This window comes from Crotalus tigris, unplaced genomic scaffold, assembly GCF_016545835.1.
Source record: "Crotalus tigris isolate CLP2741 ecotype Arizona unplaced genomic scaffold, ASM1654583v1 scf7180000017980.1470182205:1502881, whole genome shotgun sequence".
NCBI classification, from domain to species: Eukaryota; Metazoa; Chordata; class Lepidosauria; order Squamata; family Viperidae; genus Crotalus; species Crotalus tigris.
This window is the reverse complement of record NW_024096756.1, coordinates 591971-612062: the sequence shown is the minus strand read 5'-3', so window position 1 is coordinate 612062 and position 20092 is coordinate 591971. Positions and strand designations below refer to the sequence as shown.

The 20092-nt window shown below is 37.1% G+C and overlaps 1 protein-coding gene across 8 annotated transcripts; it reads right to left on the bottom strand.

Moving 5' to 3' along the window:
* Positions 1-1094: 1094 nt before the first annotated feature.
* NSUN3 (NOP2/Sun RNA methyltransferase 3) lies at positions 1095-19924 on the bottom strand. Of its 8 annotated transcripts, XM_039345872.1 has the most exons (8): positions 19353-19556; positions 19099-19208; positions 17674-18017; positions 16969-17123; positions 12830-12951; positions 2530-2580; positions 1785-1836; positions 1215-1365 (listed from the first exon to the last, which is right to left on the bottom strand). In XM_039345872.1, exons 1-8 carry the CDS (start codon positions 19473-19475, stop codon positions 1354-1356), a joined length of 969 nt encoding a protein of 322 aa, XP_039201806.1. In that variant the 5' UTR covers positions 19476-19556; the 3' UTR covers positions 1215-1353. The 8 variants fall into 8 exon arrangements, with proteins under 8 accessions (XP_039201802.1, XP_039201801.1, XP_039201810.1 ...); XM_039345874.1 differs by lacking the exon at positions 2530-2580 and having other exon boundaries at positions 19353-19551; XM_039345871.1 differs by having other exon boundaries at positions 1222-1836; positions 19353-19557.
* Between the last annotated feature and the right edge of the window lie 168 nt (positions 19925-20092).

The following is a 20092-nucleotide window of genomic DNA, read 5'->3' as shown; positions in this document are numbered from 1 at the left end:
ATTTTTTCAAGAAGTCTGCTGTAGAGCAGTTATTCAAAAAAGACCTAATATCATTTTGAATCAATTCTTTGTTCAGTTTGCTGACTTCAGTAATTACAGTGGTAATTATATGGAAATGCCCTTGCAATACTGTGTTGAATATAGCTATTCCCCATCCTAGATTTGAATCGCTTTATCACTGCTAGATAAACTACATTTATCTCCAAAGATGCACATCAAAGCACCACATTTGCTGGCAATCAGTTCTTGAAAGATACTTTCAATAGAGCTCCCATATTGTACATTCTAGCAGTAGTAGCAGTAGTATCAATTAAGATTATTTCAATATGTGTTTTCCAGTGGCAAAAACAAGAACCTGCTGATTCAGACTGATTTTGCTTGAAGCTAGAAGTTTCATTATAAAAGGGCCATTTATTTATGCATTTACATATTAACTGTTTTTCCTGATTTTTTTAAAAACTATTTTACACTATATCCAGGAACGCTGAATTGCCATATATTATTATTTAGTTAGAGAAACTTAGTGACATGCAATCTGGGAAACTAGAAAAGTTGGCACGTGCTTCTCATATATAAAAGTATCTGATTATGTCAAGTGGTTACACTTTAATTTATTAACTTTATAAATAATTGTGATTAAGTTGGTTTCCAGATCTGGTTTAAAGAGAAGTACTGTCTGCTTTCTATCTGGCAACCAGGAAGAATTTACATACCAAACACTGAATATGCTTTAATTTGAAATCAGTGTTTTTCAGCATAATCCATTATACATTCAAAACAGGTTATCATTTAGAACTTTTCTCTGAATATTCCATCTAACAATTGGGAACAAAAACAGGAGAAAATGTAAGTTACTTCCAATAGCTGGAACTGAAATTAACTTCAGAATAGTTTGTATCCCTAGTTATTGCTGCAATATGGCTATAGGATTTAACAGAAATCTCTACATGAATCATTCATTTTTTCAAATATTTTAAATAGTTCAAAAAGAAAGTACAAAGATTTATTAAAATTGATGTTGTCAGCTCATTACTCTTGTAAAGACGTGGCCATGCAAAACCCTTTCATTTTGATTCACAAGAACTACACAAACATTTCATGAATCATACTTTCTTTAATTTAGATATATACATTGGTCCCCATGCCTTCCCTTTTTCTGGAAGTACTAAAAGTTCATGCTGTTGGACATTGGCAGCAAATCTGAATTCCTCCGATACCGAAGTGACTAGGGTGTGCAAATCCACTGGCAAAACATTGCTGCAGGAATCAAGGATGTGACTTATGACATCATGATTCTCTGCCTTAGAAAGAGTACATGTGGAATAAACCAGATATCCTCCAGGACGCAAAGCTTTAATTGCAGATCTGTTAAATAATAAAAGCAAAACAAAACAAAAAGAGTAAATATTCTATTAAATTGGATTCATCAGCATATGTATTTACACTTGGAATCTTTACCTGCCAGAAAATGTGCATGGTTATGTGCATTAAGCTTAACATTTCAGTAATGACATGTGATTATTATTGCTCAGTCAATACATACAATTGAATCCATTACTAAAATGTTGGAAGGATATATTACTTTTTGCCCATAGGAGATAACTATCTCACTGTTTTTCAAACTTTGACCAAATGTTAACCTGACAATAAATTTTTGGAGAAAAGAATAAGAGATAAGAAGGGAGAAAATGCATCAGTATAAATTATTGTTTTGTTCATGGTTTACTGAACTAGCTATAAGGAACTGGCTATTCTATTAATCCTGGTTTATAAAAAAAAATTACCTGAGCCTCGCACCACACTAACCCAAAATTGAATGTACAATATGAGGTCCACCTGTAAGTAATGGAAATTTAAGAATACAGGATTTAAACTACAGAAATCAACTGAACATTTATTTCAGAGCAGTTATCAAGATACATGGCAGTCTTATGAAGTGACTGAAGTACCACCTCGCCGTATTTCCTTTTGGGTTACTTCTGAGTAAGGGGATAATGAGTTCTCTAAGATGTTGATTACCCACAAGCTGCATGGTTGGCTCTTTCCTTCTCTGGAAAGGGGCAGGAGAAGGGGGATTGTTCCCTGGGTGCAGAAAAGTATACCCTGTTATGGGAGGGACCACTGTTAAAATAAGGCAGTTCCATATCCTTTTGAAGATGCCCGGTTTGGAGTCAGAGGTATTGAACAATTTCCATACTTTCCCCTTGTTGAAACAATAGATTGGAATCAACTAGAGTGCCTTGGATGGAGTAGATATCTAGATATCTGTTTCAAGTCAGGAAACAGGACAGAGATACCAAGATTTAGTTTTTTTCCTCATGTGTGTATGAGTTTGGAGGGGGACAGATTATTCAGTGGGCTGAATGATAATTGGTAATATATTGCAACCCTAGGTCACACTGGAGATGCTATCAAAGTCTCATCCTGGTGCTTGAAGACTTTTAATGGTCTGTAGGAATATCCTTGAAAGACAGGAAGAGGAAGAGTCACAGCCAGGGCAATGGTCAGATAAGAGACATTTCAACTCACTGAAGAAACAGAGGTTTGGAAATTGTATCAGAAGGGACCCTTCTTCGTTCTCTGGAAAGTAAAGACAAGGGGAGATAGATGTATTTTCAGACTTGCAAGGACTTTAACCTTACAATAAAAGCAGTGTTAATATTCATGGAACTGCTTTCTCATCTGGATTATTCTAAAGGACAGTATGAGGAGGTTCAAAATAAATGGGAGAGCAGACGCAAAATAAATGTACTAAGATACAACTATTTGTATATATTGTTTCCTCTGTGCCAATTGTTATCTTTGGAGTTGCAACCCCACCTCTCTGCAGGAGCAGGCCTGTTCCTTAGAGGACTTCCTGGACTTGCAATTTTTGCTGAATTAGCAAGCAGAGGCCATGACGACGAGAGCCTTCACCAAGCTTCACCTGGATGCCAACTGAGACTTGAGGCAGAGACCCTAATTATGGTGGCTCATGCCCACATCACCTTTTATAGAGATTACTGCAATGCATTGTACATCAGGCTGCATTTAAAGACTGCCCTAAAGTTTAATTAGGTGCAAAACTTGATGGACTGAATGCTCAGTTACTACCAGGTGGGCATCTGTTTATAACTCTGCAATTAATTTCCTATTAATTTCTGATACCATTGAAAGTGCAGTCTTTACTTTTTTCTTCTTCTACTTAATTGTATCTAATTCTCAAACTGCCTGAACAAGTCCCTGAAGTTTTCTTAGCAATGTTTTTCAGAAGTGGTTTGCCACTGCCACATTCCTAGGGCTGAGATAAAGTGATAAAGCCCAAGGTCACCCAAGTACCTTAATGCCTAAAGTAGGACTAGAACTCACGGTCTCCCAATTTCTAGCATGGTTTCTTAATCACACTAAACTTGGTCTTGTTTCTAATCTATAAAGCAATTTATAGCTTGGCACCAGATTACCTGCTGTATTGAATCTTTTCCTTTGAGTTGGCATGACCACTTTGATTTTACCAGGAGAAGCAGCTAGTTTCACTTCTGAGACACCAGAGCCCAGATATAGGAGCTTTTCTGTCATGGTGCCAGTTCCCTGGAATAGCTTCCTGTTGACTGGTTCCAATGTTATTTGCCCTCCAGAATTAGTTAAAAACAACTTTTCTGGAATGCATTTCAAAGCTGAATCCAGGTACCGTGTTTCAGGTAATGTTTTGTGTTGTATTTTTTAATTATTTATGATTACCTTAGTTTTCCTATTTTTGAGCAACCAAGAATCTCTGAATAAAATTCTGAATAATAAATTAAAAAATAAAACAGTGTTGAAAATTTTAATTAATTTTAACTGGCAAAAAGCTGTACTTCGAAGAGGAAGAAATGTGTAATTGTCATTTCAAATTTTCAGCAATTCTGAAAAACTCAAGACATTCACAATTTTTTCTCAAATACCATTCACTGCAAAATGCCAAAAAGTAAATACAATTTTGTGATTAGTTGCCATATTGTATTTAGGCAGTTTTAACTTTGGGTCACCTATTCACACTTAGGTGTAAAAGGATACATCCTACATTGGAAAAGAGAAATAATATAGCAATTCAGGTTACAAACTTCAGTCTCTCAGCCCAGTCCTTGAGAGAGTAATTACAAGTTCTGCATTCTACTAGAATGGCCAAGATTAACTCTGTCATTAATTTATCTATTCTCCATATTAAAAAAGGGGGAAAAAATCAGGGCAAATAATGAGGACAGTGTGTCATACTTCAATGCTGCCATCTTGTGTCCATTAGCAGAAACTATTTTCTGAGACTGCAGAGCTGGATCTGATCAGCAGGGAAAAATCTGCTCCAAGCCCATCAAACCATAGAAATAACATCGACATTCTTCCCTACATTCCTTCTTATAAAAGAGGAATTCTGTTTCCCCCTTCCTACTTTCAATGATCAACTTGGTATCTTCACATCACAGTAATTTGATTTCGATTTCTTTTTGCAATGTCCTGCTACTCTTCCTTACAAATTCATTGGAAGATGCAAGAAACTGTTTGTATCCACAACATACAATTTATCATGGGGCTGAGCAGTACTGAGACAATGCAAATGAAGCCCCAGAAACTTTGCCTATATCAAGGCTCCAGCATTTGTTTTTCTAATATCATAGACACAAGTTTACCGCCAACTCCAGACTGATGGTAACTTCTCTTCAGCCTTGAGTGTTCCTTCAATTATGGAGAGTCTTATACAAAGACTTTTGAAACTTTTTACAATTTACCATCATAACCACATGTAGATGCAGCTGCTGGAAGAACAGATTTGCCAGATATTCTAAGAGTAATTTCTTAGAAGGCCTTGATACAGTAGATCCTTGCCATTGTTTTAACTGCTTTGCCTGGCATTGTAAAGAACCATCAACAAATGCTGGGCTATAATCTCTATGGGCCCAGCCAAGCCAGGTTTCAAAGCAGCACAATAAAATAATTCAGTTTAAAGTGCAATGGTAATTCATTAAAGGATAATATTGCCTCTGCACAGCATTATATATATTTTTGTTACACAATCACTAGTAGAGGAATATTAAGTTATTAGACATTTAGAGCAAAATCTCTGGGTCTTGAATGCTAGAAGTCAAGCAAATTAAAATAAAGGCTGTCCAAGTAAAATTAATTAAAAAGCTATTTAAGTTTTTAAAAAGGTGAATTGAAATTGATACTGCACAATTAGATATTATTAAAGGGCAACTAAAAAGATGTTTTTTAAAGCTGGAGTAACAGCCTAGGTAAAAGGCAGTTCTAACACTTCACTGGGAAGTTCTATATTGATGGCCGCACTAAGAAGAAAACCTGGCCTCAGCTTGTGAAAAGAAAAAAGCCCCCCCCCCCATTTTAGCACTTCTGAAAGTTATTCTTAAATCTGGATGAACAACGTAAAATACAGGGAGTTTCAGAAAGGATGCAAAAGAGATGCAGTATTTTTTTTTCCAATGGAATTATCTATTGGATCAGAGGGATCGAAGTTTTTTAGTTTGTTGATAGAGGGGAAACCAGTTGGAAATACTATATTTGTTTTCAGGTGATTCATAGATATTTTATAGCAATGGGATCACCATTATAATCGAAAGACCCTGAGAGCTAATATAAATGTGGTTGGTCAGTTTTAGCTGTTTGCTTTGCCTTTTCATTAATATCTTCAGTTTACCCAAAAGAGTAAAGTATGAGGGCTTTATAATACAACAATGACATATATTGATATGTGAAATGTGCTATCAGTCTAGCAAACATTGAATTCCAGAGACATTCAGACTCAAACCTGAGTCTACTTATTTGTTTCAATGTCTTCTGGAAGAACTCAGGAAACAATTGATTGAATAATTGAGAGTAATATACTATTTTTACTTGTTTTTAACATGGGTGCAATAAGCCATCTCAAAATCGTTAAAAATGTATTCTTTAAACTTAATATATATATATAATATATATCATAACATTTCCACTGTGTGATTTATGACATTGCGGGGCTGTTTATGATAATTTTCATCCCCTCTAAATCCTAAATTTGGAGCTCTTTAGTAAATTTTGTGTGCAATTTTATTTAGGAAACTAATGCTAGTATTTTTTTTTTTTTCCATTTCAAGATTAAACTCTTGAAATATGCTCTCGGTGAATTTCATTTGCGTAATGGTAGTGTAGCAAAGCTTCCTGGTTGCACTTTTCTACTGCATCCTAGAGGAAAATTGTATGAAATTATACAGGAGAATGGAAAATGATTTTGTAATCAAGGGCTGACATGTGGACACTTAAAGCTTTTTGGCCTCTGAAGTACACAGGTACAGTAAGTCACCAGAGGAAGAAAGTGAAAATTAGCTACTGCTGTATTGTCACTTAGCTAGGTACTCTTTTATCAAACTCCAATTTCTTTTTCTTCCAGGAAACAGGGTCCAATTTGATTAAATATGCTTCAGGAGATGGGCAATTTCAGCTTGCTAGTATTTTTTTCTACCAACAAGGTTCTTGTTGTCAAAAATGCTCCATTTTAGGGACATAATTTAGAATGATTTATACAAATTTGCAAAAATTTCACTGAATGATGTATGTTTCCTATAGCCAGAAGTCCACAAATTAGATTCTATATGTCAAATACTGGAAAAAGAAAAGTGAAGGAGGTCAATGTTTTTAAATGTGATTGATTTCTCTAAAGGAACCGGGTGACATGATGCATTACTACAATAAGACACTCATATTTTGGTTATAAATCACAGGCTTCCTTTTTTGGTAGGAAGTCACTCTCTCCTAAGACAAAGGAGTAGGAAAATACAAACCTCCCAACCCTTTTTGTGATGTTGTTATGACAGATTTCCATAAAAAGCTGTACTTCCTTGAAAAGAAACTATTTTAATTCTCTCTCAATTATGCGGACAATGAGTTTATATGATCAATAGCCTGAGATAATATACAATAAATTACCGATGAGGAAAAAAAAGAGAAAAACCCTTGCTTATTAGTCTCCTTGCAGCATATCATACTTGCTAGCAATATAAATTTAACATTTCATCTAGATTAGTAAAACACAATAAAATATAAATTTAAAAAGATCTATGTTCCTATATCAATGTCTAGGCCAGGGGTGTCAAACTGCTGGCCCGTGGGCCGGTTGTATCATACAGAGGCTGCGCCCACCCCAGCTCTAGCAATGCAAAAAGTCGCAATATATCACGACAGCGAGTTTGACCCCCGTGATCTAGGCCAAGGCTTTTCAACTGGTGGTACACTGGCACCTGGCATGTGGTACGCGGCTCTGCCCAGCCTAGCGGGGGAGGGAAAGAACCAAAGTGGCACCGTGCAGGACTTGCTGTGAGAGTCCTCAGGAGCTGCAGGGCAGCTGGGGAGAGACAAAGGCCCCAGGATCAGCACTTCTGGCTCACCCGGAAGAGAAAGGAGGAGGGGGCGGAGACAGGAAGTGATATAAAAGGAGGCAGTTTGGGCGAGAGAGGGAGAGAAAAAAAACGCAGTCTTGTGAAGATGAGTCAGCTGGAGCTGCACCAAAGGGAAAAGGGAGGGAGGGAGGAGACGAATTCAAACAGGTCAGCCGGGAGCCAATCTACAATTTCTGTGGCAGCCATCTATTCCGGTGGGCACATAGGTAGCAGCTAGAAACATGCAAGAAACGCGGGGGAGGGGTTTCTCTCCAGAAGGAATGAAGAAAGGCACGGAGGGAGGGAGGAAAGAAGGAGATGGCAATGAGAAAGAGGGAGGTAGAGAGCAGGAGGGAGGGAGGGAAATGGAAAGGAAGTGTTGGAAGAAAAAGCCAGGGCTTGCTTTCCAGCTGGGAGGCTATACCTTTAAGAGAAAAGGAAAAAATGTATGAAGCAGCGCCGTTTGAAATAGAGAGGAAGCCGGCTGCTCAAGAGAAGATGTTTATTGGGAGAAGCGAAGTGCCATTTCAGCAGTTCAGTTCTGGATCTGCTGAACAACAAACTGGGAAAGTAAAAGGATTCTTATGTGATTTTGTGACTTTGAAGTTCTGGGATTTGTGCAATATGTCTGGCAATTTCTATTGTGGCTGATGACTGATGTCCCATGGTCGGATTTTGGTGCAAGGAGTTACTGGTTCTAATTCTATTGCTCTGTTATTGTTAGATGTAAGTTTTGCTGCAAGGGCTTTTGAAGTATTTTTGTCCTGAATGGATTTTGCCTGTAGCATTCATTTACTTATGAATGGAGCCAATAGGGGAGGATGCCTTAGCCAGCAGCCAGTACTTGCTACATTTGTTTTTTTTTGTTTTTTTAAGTGCCACCTGCTCCATAATTTTCCTTTCTAGCTAATAGCTAATTCTTAAAGGGGAATGCGCCTTTTAAAACTAGTTCCCTCAGCGGCTTGTCTTTTCTGTCTCTTGAGGCTTTTCCTTATTAGATAAATATATGGAAGAGGGAAAATACTGGGGGAAGGTTTTAAATTCTTCCTTCAGAAGGAAGATGGGAATGAGAAAGAGGGAGGAAGGGAAGGAGGGAGGGAAACAGGAAGGAAGAGAAGAGGGAGGGAGATTGGAATGAAAGGGAGGGAGGGTCTGAAGGAAGTCCCACCTTAGCACTTGGCCACCAGCAGCCCTGCTATTGACTTTTCTTGTCAAAAGGTTGCAAAAGGAGATCACATGACCCTGGGACACTGTGACCATCATAAATATGAATCAATTGCCAAGCATCCAAATATAAATCACATGACCCTGGGGATGCTACAATGGTCATAAGTGTGAAAAATGGTCATAAGTCACTTCAATGCCATTGTAATTTAGAACAGTCACTAGGTGAATTGTTGTAAGTCGAGAACTACCTGTACTTTATCACTTTTTTCCTTTTTTTTTTTGGTCATCAAGTTTTGACATCTTGCTAGGGGATACTCGATACTGCCATATCCTAAAAGTGATGTAATTGGTGAAAAGGTTGAAAAGCCCTGGTCTAGGCCATCTACCATTGAAGCGCAACATCATTTGTATTAAAAAATAAAACCAGATACTGGATCGGTATATGCCCTCGTCACTATGTGATCTATAGTTTGATGTATGACCTCACAGTCAGACTGAGGCGAGGATACTATACCCCATTTATACAGACACCATGTGAAATGCAAATATGATAGGAAACTGAATGCTCTTCTTTCAAAATTTTGAATTTTAACAGGTTTAAAAGATAGATACTATTTAGACTATATGATGAAGAATGCAGAGATGGTTAGCAATGTCCAGATAATGTTTTGCAAAATTGCAGTGCTAATTAAGGAAGAACAGCCCTACTTTGTAAAATTCAAATGGATTTCTATGCAAACTTTTCTGAAAAGAAAGGCAGCTCTTGAACAATTCCCACTGGCCTTCTTTGCATAAAACAAATGATTCTGCCTAGCCAAGTGACTCCTCTATGTGCACAAATAACACACATGAGATGGCCCGGTCTTTCAACTGCAATGTTGACATTACAGAGGTAGGGGTGGGAGTGGTCGGAGGAAGACTTTTCCCTAGGACCATGGTGGCACAGTGATTAGAATTACAGACTAATTCAGCTCATTGCCAGGAGTTCGATCCTCACCGGCTCAAGGTTGACTCAGCCTTACATCCTTCCGAGATTGGTAAAATGAGGAATCAAATTGTTGGGGGCAATACGCTGACATTTGTAAATCTTTCAGAAAGTGCTATAAAACACTATGGGGTGGTATATAAATTGTTGGAGGTAATATGCTGACTCTGTAAATCACTTAAAGGGGGCAGTATAGCCCTGTGAAGCGATATATAAGTCTAAGTGCTATTGCTGTTGCTATTACTTTACTAATTTCTAAGTGTATCTCATTGCTCTGTCTCTCAACAAGTGTTGCTATGGAGAAATAGAAAAAAGAACGGCAACAGAGACAATGTTTTTAGAAAGACCTTGTTTTTATAGGGCTATCTTATAAAAGATAAGTGCTAGTTAACCTTTCAGTATCAGTTCCCATCTAAATCAACGCTATGCCTGCTTAAACTAAATTTAACATCTAGCAGTCTAGTCAATGTATTTCTTTTCTCACTTTTTGCATAGCTCATTCACTGCCTCTCTCATGACTCTGTCAAGCTTACTGTGTGAAGAGGACAATAGTAATGGATCCAAGAGAAGTTAATTTTGTTAAAACCTATGGTTACAAATGTTCCAGTGAATAAAAGAAGTCAAGTCAAAGGAAGGGTACAAAATGTCTCTGTGTGTCTGTTTGTGTGTTTTGCCAAGGACTGGATTGAACCCTTGAAGTAATCTGCTCCAAAAAATAATCAGAACAAAGGAGTGGATCTAGAAAGAAGAAATTTTAATTCATTGGGTTTTTTTGTTTAATGCCTTCAAGTCAGTGTTGATTCTTTGCAACTGCCTGCACAAGTCCTGCAGGATTATAATTATTATTTTTGGCAAAATTTCAGAAGTGGCCACCATTGCAGTACCTTCTTCCTAGGGCTGAGAGAGAATGACATCTCCCCCTAGTTCGCTTTTTGCCTAAAGTGGGACTAGAACTCAATTTCCTTGTTTTGAGCGTGCTGCCTTAATAACTATACCCAACTGGCTATCTTAATTAATAATTAGATAGCTCAATTAACTAATAGGCACCAAATAATTCAATAATATTAATTTTTATAATTTGGTGGATTCCTTGAAGACATTAAGGAAACATCATCCAAGGCTTCTGAGAAATTACACCTGTGGTCTATCATTTTTTCTGCTCCAAGGTGTCTATTCCTCTTGCATTTCATTAAGAAAACAACCCTGCCTTGTCCTTCTTTTGAATTCTATTCTGATATGTAGCTAGATTTCCCCCTCCCCCTCCCACAAAGGTGTTTAAAAACATAACAGTTATGTAACAGCCGGGCAACCTTCAGGGATGCTATGCCCATCATACTGCTTTCAATTGGCTCTTCTTTAGTGACAAGGAATTCGTTTATATAAAACTGACACGTTATTTGGCTTTATAACATGGCTAATACTTTGAACCAAAGACAGCAAAAACTTTCATTTTTATTTTGATAAATTAAGTTGCGATCATGACTCAGACTATAGGTAAAAGGAACTATAGTTGGTTTAAACAGAAATGGAAAATGAAATATTGAATCTTACGCTGAAGATAGGGACAGAGAATTTTCCAATTAGGATGGGGAAGAGAATAGAGTCTAACTCAAACAACTCTTCATATGTAAAGCTTATAAGTAATAATTAGGCTTATACATACTGTATATTTAAAAACATGTCTCCCAAACACTGCCCATTGCATAATACTATGGAGAAAAAGAAAATTCTGATAACAATAATGTGCAGTGTGTGTGTGTGTGTGTTTCTCTGCTAGAGAATGTAATTTATGATTCATTTTTATTTGCTTATGGATTGCATCTCCTAAATAAACTAGCTCTCTAGGTAAAGCAAAATACCCAAATTAAATTATCAATTTGGCCTTAGGTAGAAATATATAACTGGGTTTTAGCTTGTATTTATAACATCTCAACTTGAATTGGCAGATGATCTCTCTCAGCAGCTTTATCTTAAACAGAACCAGAGAGAGAACTGAGTCCTGAGACAACCTCTTTCCTTTTGTTAAACTGACTGAACTGACTTGCCCAGGTGGGAAAGTAGAACAGTGCCCTGAATTTCTAATCCTTGCAGGCCATTCAGAAAAATATTGTGGTTGACAATATTGAAGGCTGATAAGATTAAATAGTGCTGCCACTATTTAAGTTCCATCACAGGGCATCCATTAATGGCCAGCGCTGTTACCATCCCATGCTAATGTCTGAATTCACATTGTCCACTGATGGCATCCTGGTGTATGGCATTTTTAATTCCCTGACCATATCGCTAACTAGGAGTTCCTAGAATTGTAATACAATGCATAGGAAAAGAAGTAGGTTAGGGACAAAGGCTGGCCTAGATCCTTCTAACAGGTACTTAACTTGTGACAGCAACTGGGACTAGAATTTATGTCACTAAACAATAGAGTCATAAAGTGTAACCATATTGCTTAGTGATTGCAATCCTTGAAATCTCAGTTCCCATTGTTAACTGAATCCAACAATTGTGAGGCAAAGCAACTTCCTGCTGACTTCCCACAACCAAAATCAGTGTGGCAGTCAGCAGCAAGTTGCAAGTCTCAGGGCTGCAGGCAGGTAAGTGGCTGCTGCCAAATGGGAAACTAGGAGGGGGATATGCAAGGGGAGGGTCAGAGAGAGCGTGTAAATGGTGATCACATGACACTTGACAACTAGTCGTAAGTGTGAACAGGTAGCTAAGCATCCAGGCTGTGATCACATGACCATGGAAGTTCTGGGATGACTGGAACTCTGAGGACAGTTGTAACCATCACTGATTCAGGGTCGAGTAACTTGTAATGATCATAAGTTCATAGATCGTATGTCAAGGATTATCTATATTGCTTTCTTCACTCAAATGTAGATTAACAGACACTTGGTATTCACAACTTTTACTTATTTACTACAATTTAAGAATTACAAATATTTTTTTTCTGTAAGGTGTTTTTAAAAAGGATACCAGGCATTGATCTGTTCCTGTTGTTCAAAGTACATTAAAACTCAAGATATGGATGTCTGATGTTTTCCCTTCCTCCACCCTTTGGGAATGTCCTAGTTACAAATGTGAAAGAACTCAGGAGGAAAACTTGAATGGTGCTCTCTATACACTATGGTAGTTACTAGGAGAAAGCAGTATAGCTCCATGCTTTTTGGAACAATGACTGGCTCAGTGTGACTACATATGGAGAGGATAATACATAGGTCAAGGAGATGTAGAGTTTCAGAATATGATTCAGCACGTACTTCATTCTGGGAACGAGCAGTCCCTTTTTCTTTTCAATTTTTACCTGAGCAGTTGTATCTGTACAGCAGATAATAGCTTCCTTTGTGCTAAGCGCAGAGTAGCCTGCTGGGTATCAGAAGAGAATAACCAACTTCTATCATTTGAGCAAGGAGCATCCACTAGGATCTGAATAATCAATGACAACAATAGAAAAATAGCTTTAGTAGAATCACAAAACATAATCATGGAGTTAAAATGGACTAGTTAGTTTAACCAAAGACATTTCTTACAAATGGCTATCATTTGAACAATTGAGTAATCGGTCCTACTGTGACACTGCTTTTGTTGTTAGGAAGTTTTTCAACATTCAGTAGGATATTGTCTTCCTGGAACTTAAGCCCATTAAGACCTACAGCAGGGAATAATAAACAGATCTTAATCTTCTTCTATGACATAGAGTAATTAAAAAATGTATAAATGCTGTAAAAATTCTCCTTTAATTTTCTCTTAACAAAGCTAAATTTTTCCAAAGGTAGCAAAAGGTTATGAAAAATATTATATATGATATAACGTACTTACTCACTTATACATTAAAAAAACAACCTTTTGCATTCCAAGCCATATATGTATAGTCTGTATAAAAGAAAGACGGCATTAACCTCTTCTTGAGCAAATACTTATGAAAATGTAAAATAGCTTCAAAATATTTTTTACTATGTCATAGCCTATAACATAAAAGCTTCCAAAAGAGTTTACCGTAATGGGTAAAAGTGGTTGGAATACTAAACTTAGTGCATTTTTTAAGTATATGCTTCTTTCTTAATTAGCAAATTACTACTTTTTGGGTATAAAGTTTATTAAAGATTTTAAGAAGATAAAAGCTATCAGAAATTAATACCAAGTAAAGAAAGAAAAGGGAAAATGAAAAGACTAAAATACAAAAAGATAAAACAGAAACAGAAATCCTTTGCAGCAAATACAGCAAATGATTATAAAATCTTAACTATATTCTTATAATAAAAAGCTCAGTGTTTTATATGTCTAATGTTTTCTAATCATTAAAATCATAAATCAAAAGTTTTTTTTTCTGCTTCATGCAAGAAATCTATAAAGGGTTTCCAGTCAGCAACAAATACAGATATTGTCTTTTCTATAATCAAAGAAGTCCATTTAGTCATTTCTGCAAATTCCATCATCTTCATCAGCCATTCCTCCATTGTGGGCAGTACGTTTACACTTACATGCACTTTTGAGTGTATAATAATTTTACTAAAATCAGTTATCATGTAACAAGTTGTTACTGACAATCTTTGTTTTAGATTGCTGGGTTGGATTATATGTATATGAATATTTTTCACTGATATTACTGCTTATATTGCTTTATAGAATTTTTATTATATTTCACATTTCTGAACTGCCCATCCCCCTCAAATAAGGTCTAGTTAGATCCTGAAGTTTAATGTCCTGTTGCAAATTGTCACAGGATGACATACATATATGTATAATTATACACACCATTTTCCTTGTCAAATACAACCATCCTGGTGTATGATATATTCATTATCAGACTTAGACCCCTTGACACATTATACAATCTAGCATTTTCTAGGAGTCTGAAATTACTTTTTCTAACTAATAAATTTTATTGAAAGGATACACTTTCATGAGCTGCAGTTTTTAATAAATTTTGTTAGCTGGAACAGATTCTACCATCTTCACTTCTGTCTGATATTTGATATCAGAGTCCCTTCCTATAATGTCTGCTATTCAGTATTAATCATTTGAATTCTTAGCACAGCATCATCTGTACTCAAAAGTACACTACACCTATAACATCATAAGCTTCCACATTTGTCCATAAATACATAAAAAAGTAATGAGAATCATACACGCACATTCCTAATTCAAAATCAAACCGTTCACTAAGGATTTCATTTATTCTCATACATGTTTTCGTCCCACCATACATTAATACTTAGCAACCAACTTTCAACTTATGCAAATGTTCACACTCAGCCGTTCAACCTAACAGCATGTACAAGCTCATATTTTATTTTATTTAGAAGTCTTCTGTAGCTATCCAGCTTTGGTGCCATAATCTTGGGTAGCTCACAGAATATTAAAAATCCAATTTTTTTTAATAAAGGTTATTAACAAAAGCTTCTGGCACCCCAAAGAAAAAGCATTTATCAACATTAAAGTTTTTCTAGGCTCCATCCCTACTCTACCCCAAAGCTTGCAGGAAAAGTTTGCTCTTGGTTTCCAGCAGTCTAGGAGGGTAGCAGCCTGCCAGATCTCAGGTGGAAGGGTGTTCCACAATCAAGGGCATTAATTTTTAGACCATTCATTTCAATTCTACATTCAATGCATCACTGTCATGCCCCTATGAATCTCTAAAACACTCTTTCAGCGTTTCTTCACTTTGACTTCATCCCAAATGATTTCATCACTTTTACTTTTAATTCCATTCTCGCTATTGAAGGTTTCTTGTGCAAACCATTTTATCCACTTCCAGTTTTATTTCCACTGTAATCAATCTGCATTTTCTTTCCTTTAACCTTTCCTTGCTTGTTCTTACATCTTTTCAGCTATGTTTTTTTCTATAAAGACTTTATTTTTCAAATTTATGTAGCTACCCATATAAACAAATGACTTTGGGCAGCATACAAAAAATAAAATAAAAAACTCTTTACAAATAACAATCATTATTAAAAACATTAAGAACTATAAAACACAGCTAAATAGGTGAATACAGTACTACCTCACTAGTTCACCAATTCCCTCAAGTCCCTAGGCTTGATGCATTAACCATATATTATACATTTTTCTCATTTTTTTGCATTAATCATTCTCTTATATGCAATTTTCTCATAGATTCATCTTTTATTTCATTATGCTTTTAAGGATGTTTCTCATGCATGCATTCATAATGTCTCCACACTTATCACTGGCATTCTGTAACAATTTCCACTTATTCTGTTGGAATACTAATCTCTCTTTTAACATCATTTCATACTTTCCCTTCTGGCAATTATTTAACTTTGATTCTAGTTTATTTCACTTATTTCTAAGTTTTTTAAAGTTAACTGCAGCATTCCCTGCTAATGGAAGGAATATGCCTGACAATATGGGTACATTATGACTATTGTATTACAAAGGCCAATTTTATTCCAAGCAAGCTCACACAATTCTATGTCAGTGATTTATTCACAACTCACCACTTAGGAAGCATATGCAGTGTATTCTGTACGCCTGAATTCTCAGGATACCATATGGATGTAGGTATGTCTCCCACTCTAGACAGAAACATACATACATGCATTCATGGACACACACAGAATACTCTTTGGCTATTCTTAAATTTTGTTTATAATTACATTTTAATTGCTAGCTCTACATTAAGCAGGAATCTGGACTATGGGACTTCCAGACCACTAAATCTCCAAGTACCAGTCTTGAATAATTGTTATTGTATTATTATCTGTAACTGCAACAAAGCCAATGCAGTGTTTGGCTGCATCAACAGAGGAATGGTATCAAGATCATGAGAAGTGATAATGCCATTTCATACTGAACTTGTAAGACCATACTTGGAATACTGTGTTCAATTCTTGTCACCACAATATAAAAAAGATGTTAAGACTCTAGGGAGAGTGCAGAGAAGAGCAAAAAAGATGATAGGGGGTTATAGAGGCTAAACCTTATGATGAACGGTTGCAGGAATTTGGTATGTCTAGTCTAAATACTTTTCCAAAACACCTGATGGCAGGACAAGAAGCAATGGGTAGATTATTAAAAAGATCCAACCTAGAATTAAGAAGTTTCCTGACAGAGAGAATAATTAAATAGTGGAATGGCTTGCCTCCAGAAGCTGGGTTGCTCCATCTGTGGAGGTCTTCAAGAAGAGAATTGGACAACCATTTGTCTGAAAGGGTATAGGGTCACCTACAGCAAGGGGGTTGGACTAGAAGACATCCAAGGTCCCTTCCAACCCTGTTATTCTATGTTGTTAACTTATTCTTCTTGGAGAGGAGACCCAAAGAAAACCAATGGTATATTTCTGAACAAAAAATAAAAATGTATTTTTTTCTGTATTCTGTACAAAGAAAGAGCTATCACTATGATATGCTTTAATTAGATAAGTTAACCAGAGATAAGAGAAAAACATAGCCTTCATAAAATTATTAGCCAATTTAGATATACCTTATCAAACTTTTCAGGGTGAAGATTTCCTATTTCTCTTCCATCATTAGGAGAAACAGTAATTAGGCTCATCAAAGATTCTGGAATGAAGGATTCTAGTGTCTGCTTCAACCAATGGAATCTCAAGTTATCATATTCATTTGACTGTAAAAGCCCTATGCAAGAAAGATAGATTTAAAAAAAAACACACATAGCCAAACCAGTTTTCTCAAGGCATTTAAGACTATATTTAGAATATAAATTAATTCCTGGTTTCAGCCTAAAATCAAGCAAAAAAGAATGCCATGAGAGCATTCCTTATCAATGCCTTTGAATAAACTGTTAAATGTGTTTTTGGGAACAAGCTTACCAACAATGTATTATTGGGTTTACTAATGGAGTGGTTTACCTGGGGTGGCATAGTGGCTCAGTGTTTAAGACACTGGCTGACAGTCCAAGTTTGAGACCAAGTGTCATGTGATGGGGTGAGCTCCTGTCTTTGCCTACCTTAGCAGTTCGAAAGCATGCAAATGCGAGTAGACAAAAAGGTACCGTTTTAGTGGGGAGGAAATAGCACTCTGTGACGTCATGCTGGCCACATGACCATGGAAATATCTTCAAACAGTGTTGGCTCAACAGCCCTTGAAACAGAGATAAGCACTGCCCCCATAGTCAGTTACAACTAGCAGAGTAAAATCCACAGGAGCTCCTTTCCTTCCTTCTTACCTGGGCAAGCATATTGTAGTGTAGCTACTGATTTACCCCCTGGAGCAGCACACATGTCCAACACTTTTTCTCCATCTTTTACTTCCAGAGCCAGTACTGCCAGCAGAGAGGCAGCATTTAGCAGGTAGTATTGCTTTAATTGTCCATCTCTGTGTTTCTGAGCAGGGAATCTTCCAGGAACATCACTGATGTAACACTTCAGTGATTGTGGAAAAGAGGATGAAGGTCTTGGGAAAAGGAGGCGATAGTTCTTTAAACACAAATAAGACTCCATTGCAGAGGAGCAACTGAATTTATTAAGGAGGACTGCATATTGCCAGTACTGTGGTGTTGTAAGAATTTCCCTGCAGATGAAAGAAAAAAATCCAGGTATGAAGTGATATATAAGAATTCAACAATTTGTTACTATGAGTAGTTGTTGTATCTGAAAGGTTAGAGAGGTTAAACTGGTCATTAATTTCTAGATTCAGTTACATATAAGGCAATTAAAGCAGGACAGCATATTGCACATCTTTTAATCTGAAATAAGCCATTCTGAATGTGTATGCACAAGGTGAAGGGTGCAGAATTTGAGTTGCGAAATGTGGCCTTGAAGTCAGGAAAAATTCGTCTTTCATCATTTGCTACGCAATTTATTTTCTAATCAAGACCTTAGACGAAAAGCATTGTACTGGCATAGTGGTTAGACCAGTGGTTCTCAACCTTTCTAATGCCGCGACTCCATAATACAGTTCCCCATGTTGTGGTGACCCCCAACCACTTATACATCACCGGGTGCCAGGGGCGTGGCCAAAGAAAAGGGGGAAAAAAATGGCGGACAGCCTTGTTTGGCGACCCCTGTGAAATGGTCGTTCGACCCCAAATGGGGTCCCAACCCACAGGTTGAGCACCACTGGGTTAGACTGTTGGTTTAAGGGTCAAATGATCAAGATTCAACTCTCCTGGAATTTACCAGCTCTTTTTTTATGACTTAACTTAGTTATTGAATTAATTCATTTTCTGTATTCACACAATAAATTAATTTAATAAGCTGGGATTCCATAATAGAAAACTAAAGTTAAAACTTCTTTATTTATATGTTAAATTAATATTCCAGTTTTGTTCAGAACCTTAAGGCAGCACACATTTGATTATTATTATAACTACAAGGTCACCTGGTTAAATAAATAGTGCAAATTCAACCAATAGCTGAATTTGGATCAGTCACTGCGTAACCAGGTTTGGGTGAACAAAAATAAGGTAGGATATAAATGCCAAATATTATACAACCTTTATGCTGCCCTCCTAAAAGCTTCGGTGCAGCCTATGGAGAAGAGGAAAATTACACAAAGATGCTTTGTGCTTTGGCATTTTAATTATTATTTTTTTAAAAAATGGATTGGGGTCGGGAGGAAAGAGTAGGAAGAAAAGAAAACAGAAATTAACCTGACTGAATTCCATGTTCCTCCCAACTCTTTAGAGTACTGTTTCTCGAAGTGATTGAGAACAACCTGGCATGCTTGCTTCTGAAGCTTTGTTTCTGATGGTGACTCTTTCTGATTTGGCATGAGGGAGAGAGGGAGAGAAAGAGACATGCATAAACACCAAATATGCAAGTTATACGCTAACCCGCAAATCTCTTTAAAATAGTTTGATTTTGGGGGCAGATTATTTGCAACAGGGGTCACTCAATCACTTACGCCTTTTGTAGGTAAAGTGAGAAAAAAAAGCCTAAAACTCAGGCATTTGGTATATTGTTTTCCGCAAGAAACTGTGGAACCCCATTCTATCCCGACGAGGAAAAGAAAAACGCACCTTTCCATTAACACCGGAAATGAGGTCTAAATTTCCTTTTTGATTGTATTGGCGAAGCAAAACTAACTGAGATCTCCATCTCCAAGTAGCTAGGACACCGCGGGGTCTATAATTTCACTTTACCCACTTAAGTCGACTTTGAGCATTCTGGGAAAGACAGGAAAACGCGGCGAAGCAAAAGTTCGGTCTTCTCAACCGGTTCGCACTCACCTGGCTCCTCGCCGAGAAATACTGTTCCTTTCTGTGTCGGTGAGCGGCAACCAAATTTGCCAGAAGCATTCCCCGCGAGAGCATGCTCAGCGTTGGAAGCAGCGGGCATGTCGTTCTTTTCTCCCTAGTCTGGCCGGCGGAAGCGCCTCAGAAAATCGAGTCACGGCGGAGAGGGGAAGAGGGGACCACAATAGCGCCTCCTGCCGGGGAGGAACCGGCAACGACTCGTGACGCAGCGGCATTTGACTAGGCTGGATGAAATTCGGGCTGGAACGTAGCTAGTTCTTAACTTTTTAACACTTCTTGTGGATCGGGAGCGCAGTATATAAATGAAAAGCTAGCATCTAAAAACAGGATCTACTTGAATCTGATCTTTGCTTGCCAATATTTTTTTTCAAACATAATTGATGCTTTA

Bases quoted from the DNA above. Each gene is read 5' to 3' on its own strand.
- NSUN3 (XM_039345867.1), bottom strand. From the start codon at position 19,475: ATGGAAAGGTGCGTTTTTCTTTTCCTCGTCGGGATAGAATGGGGTTCC. The intron at 18,018-19,098 runs GTTAATTTCTGT...TTTCATCTGCAG, and splicing joins GGAACATGGAATTCAGTCAG to GGAAATTCTTACAACACCAC. The intron at 12,952-16,968 runs GTATATCTAAAT...TTGATTATTCAG, and splicing joins ACCCTGAAAAGTTTGATAAG to ATCCTAGTGGATGCTCCTTG.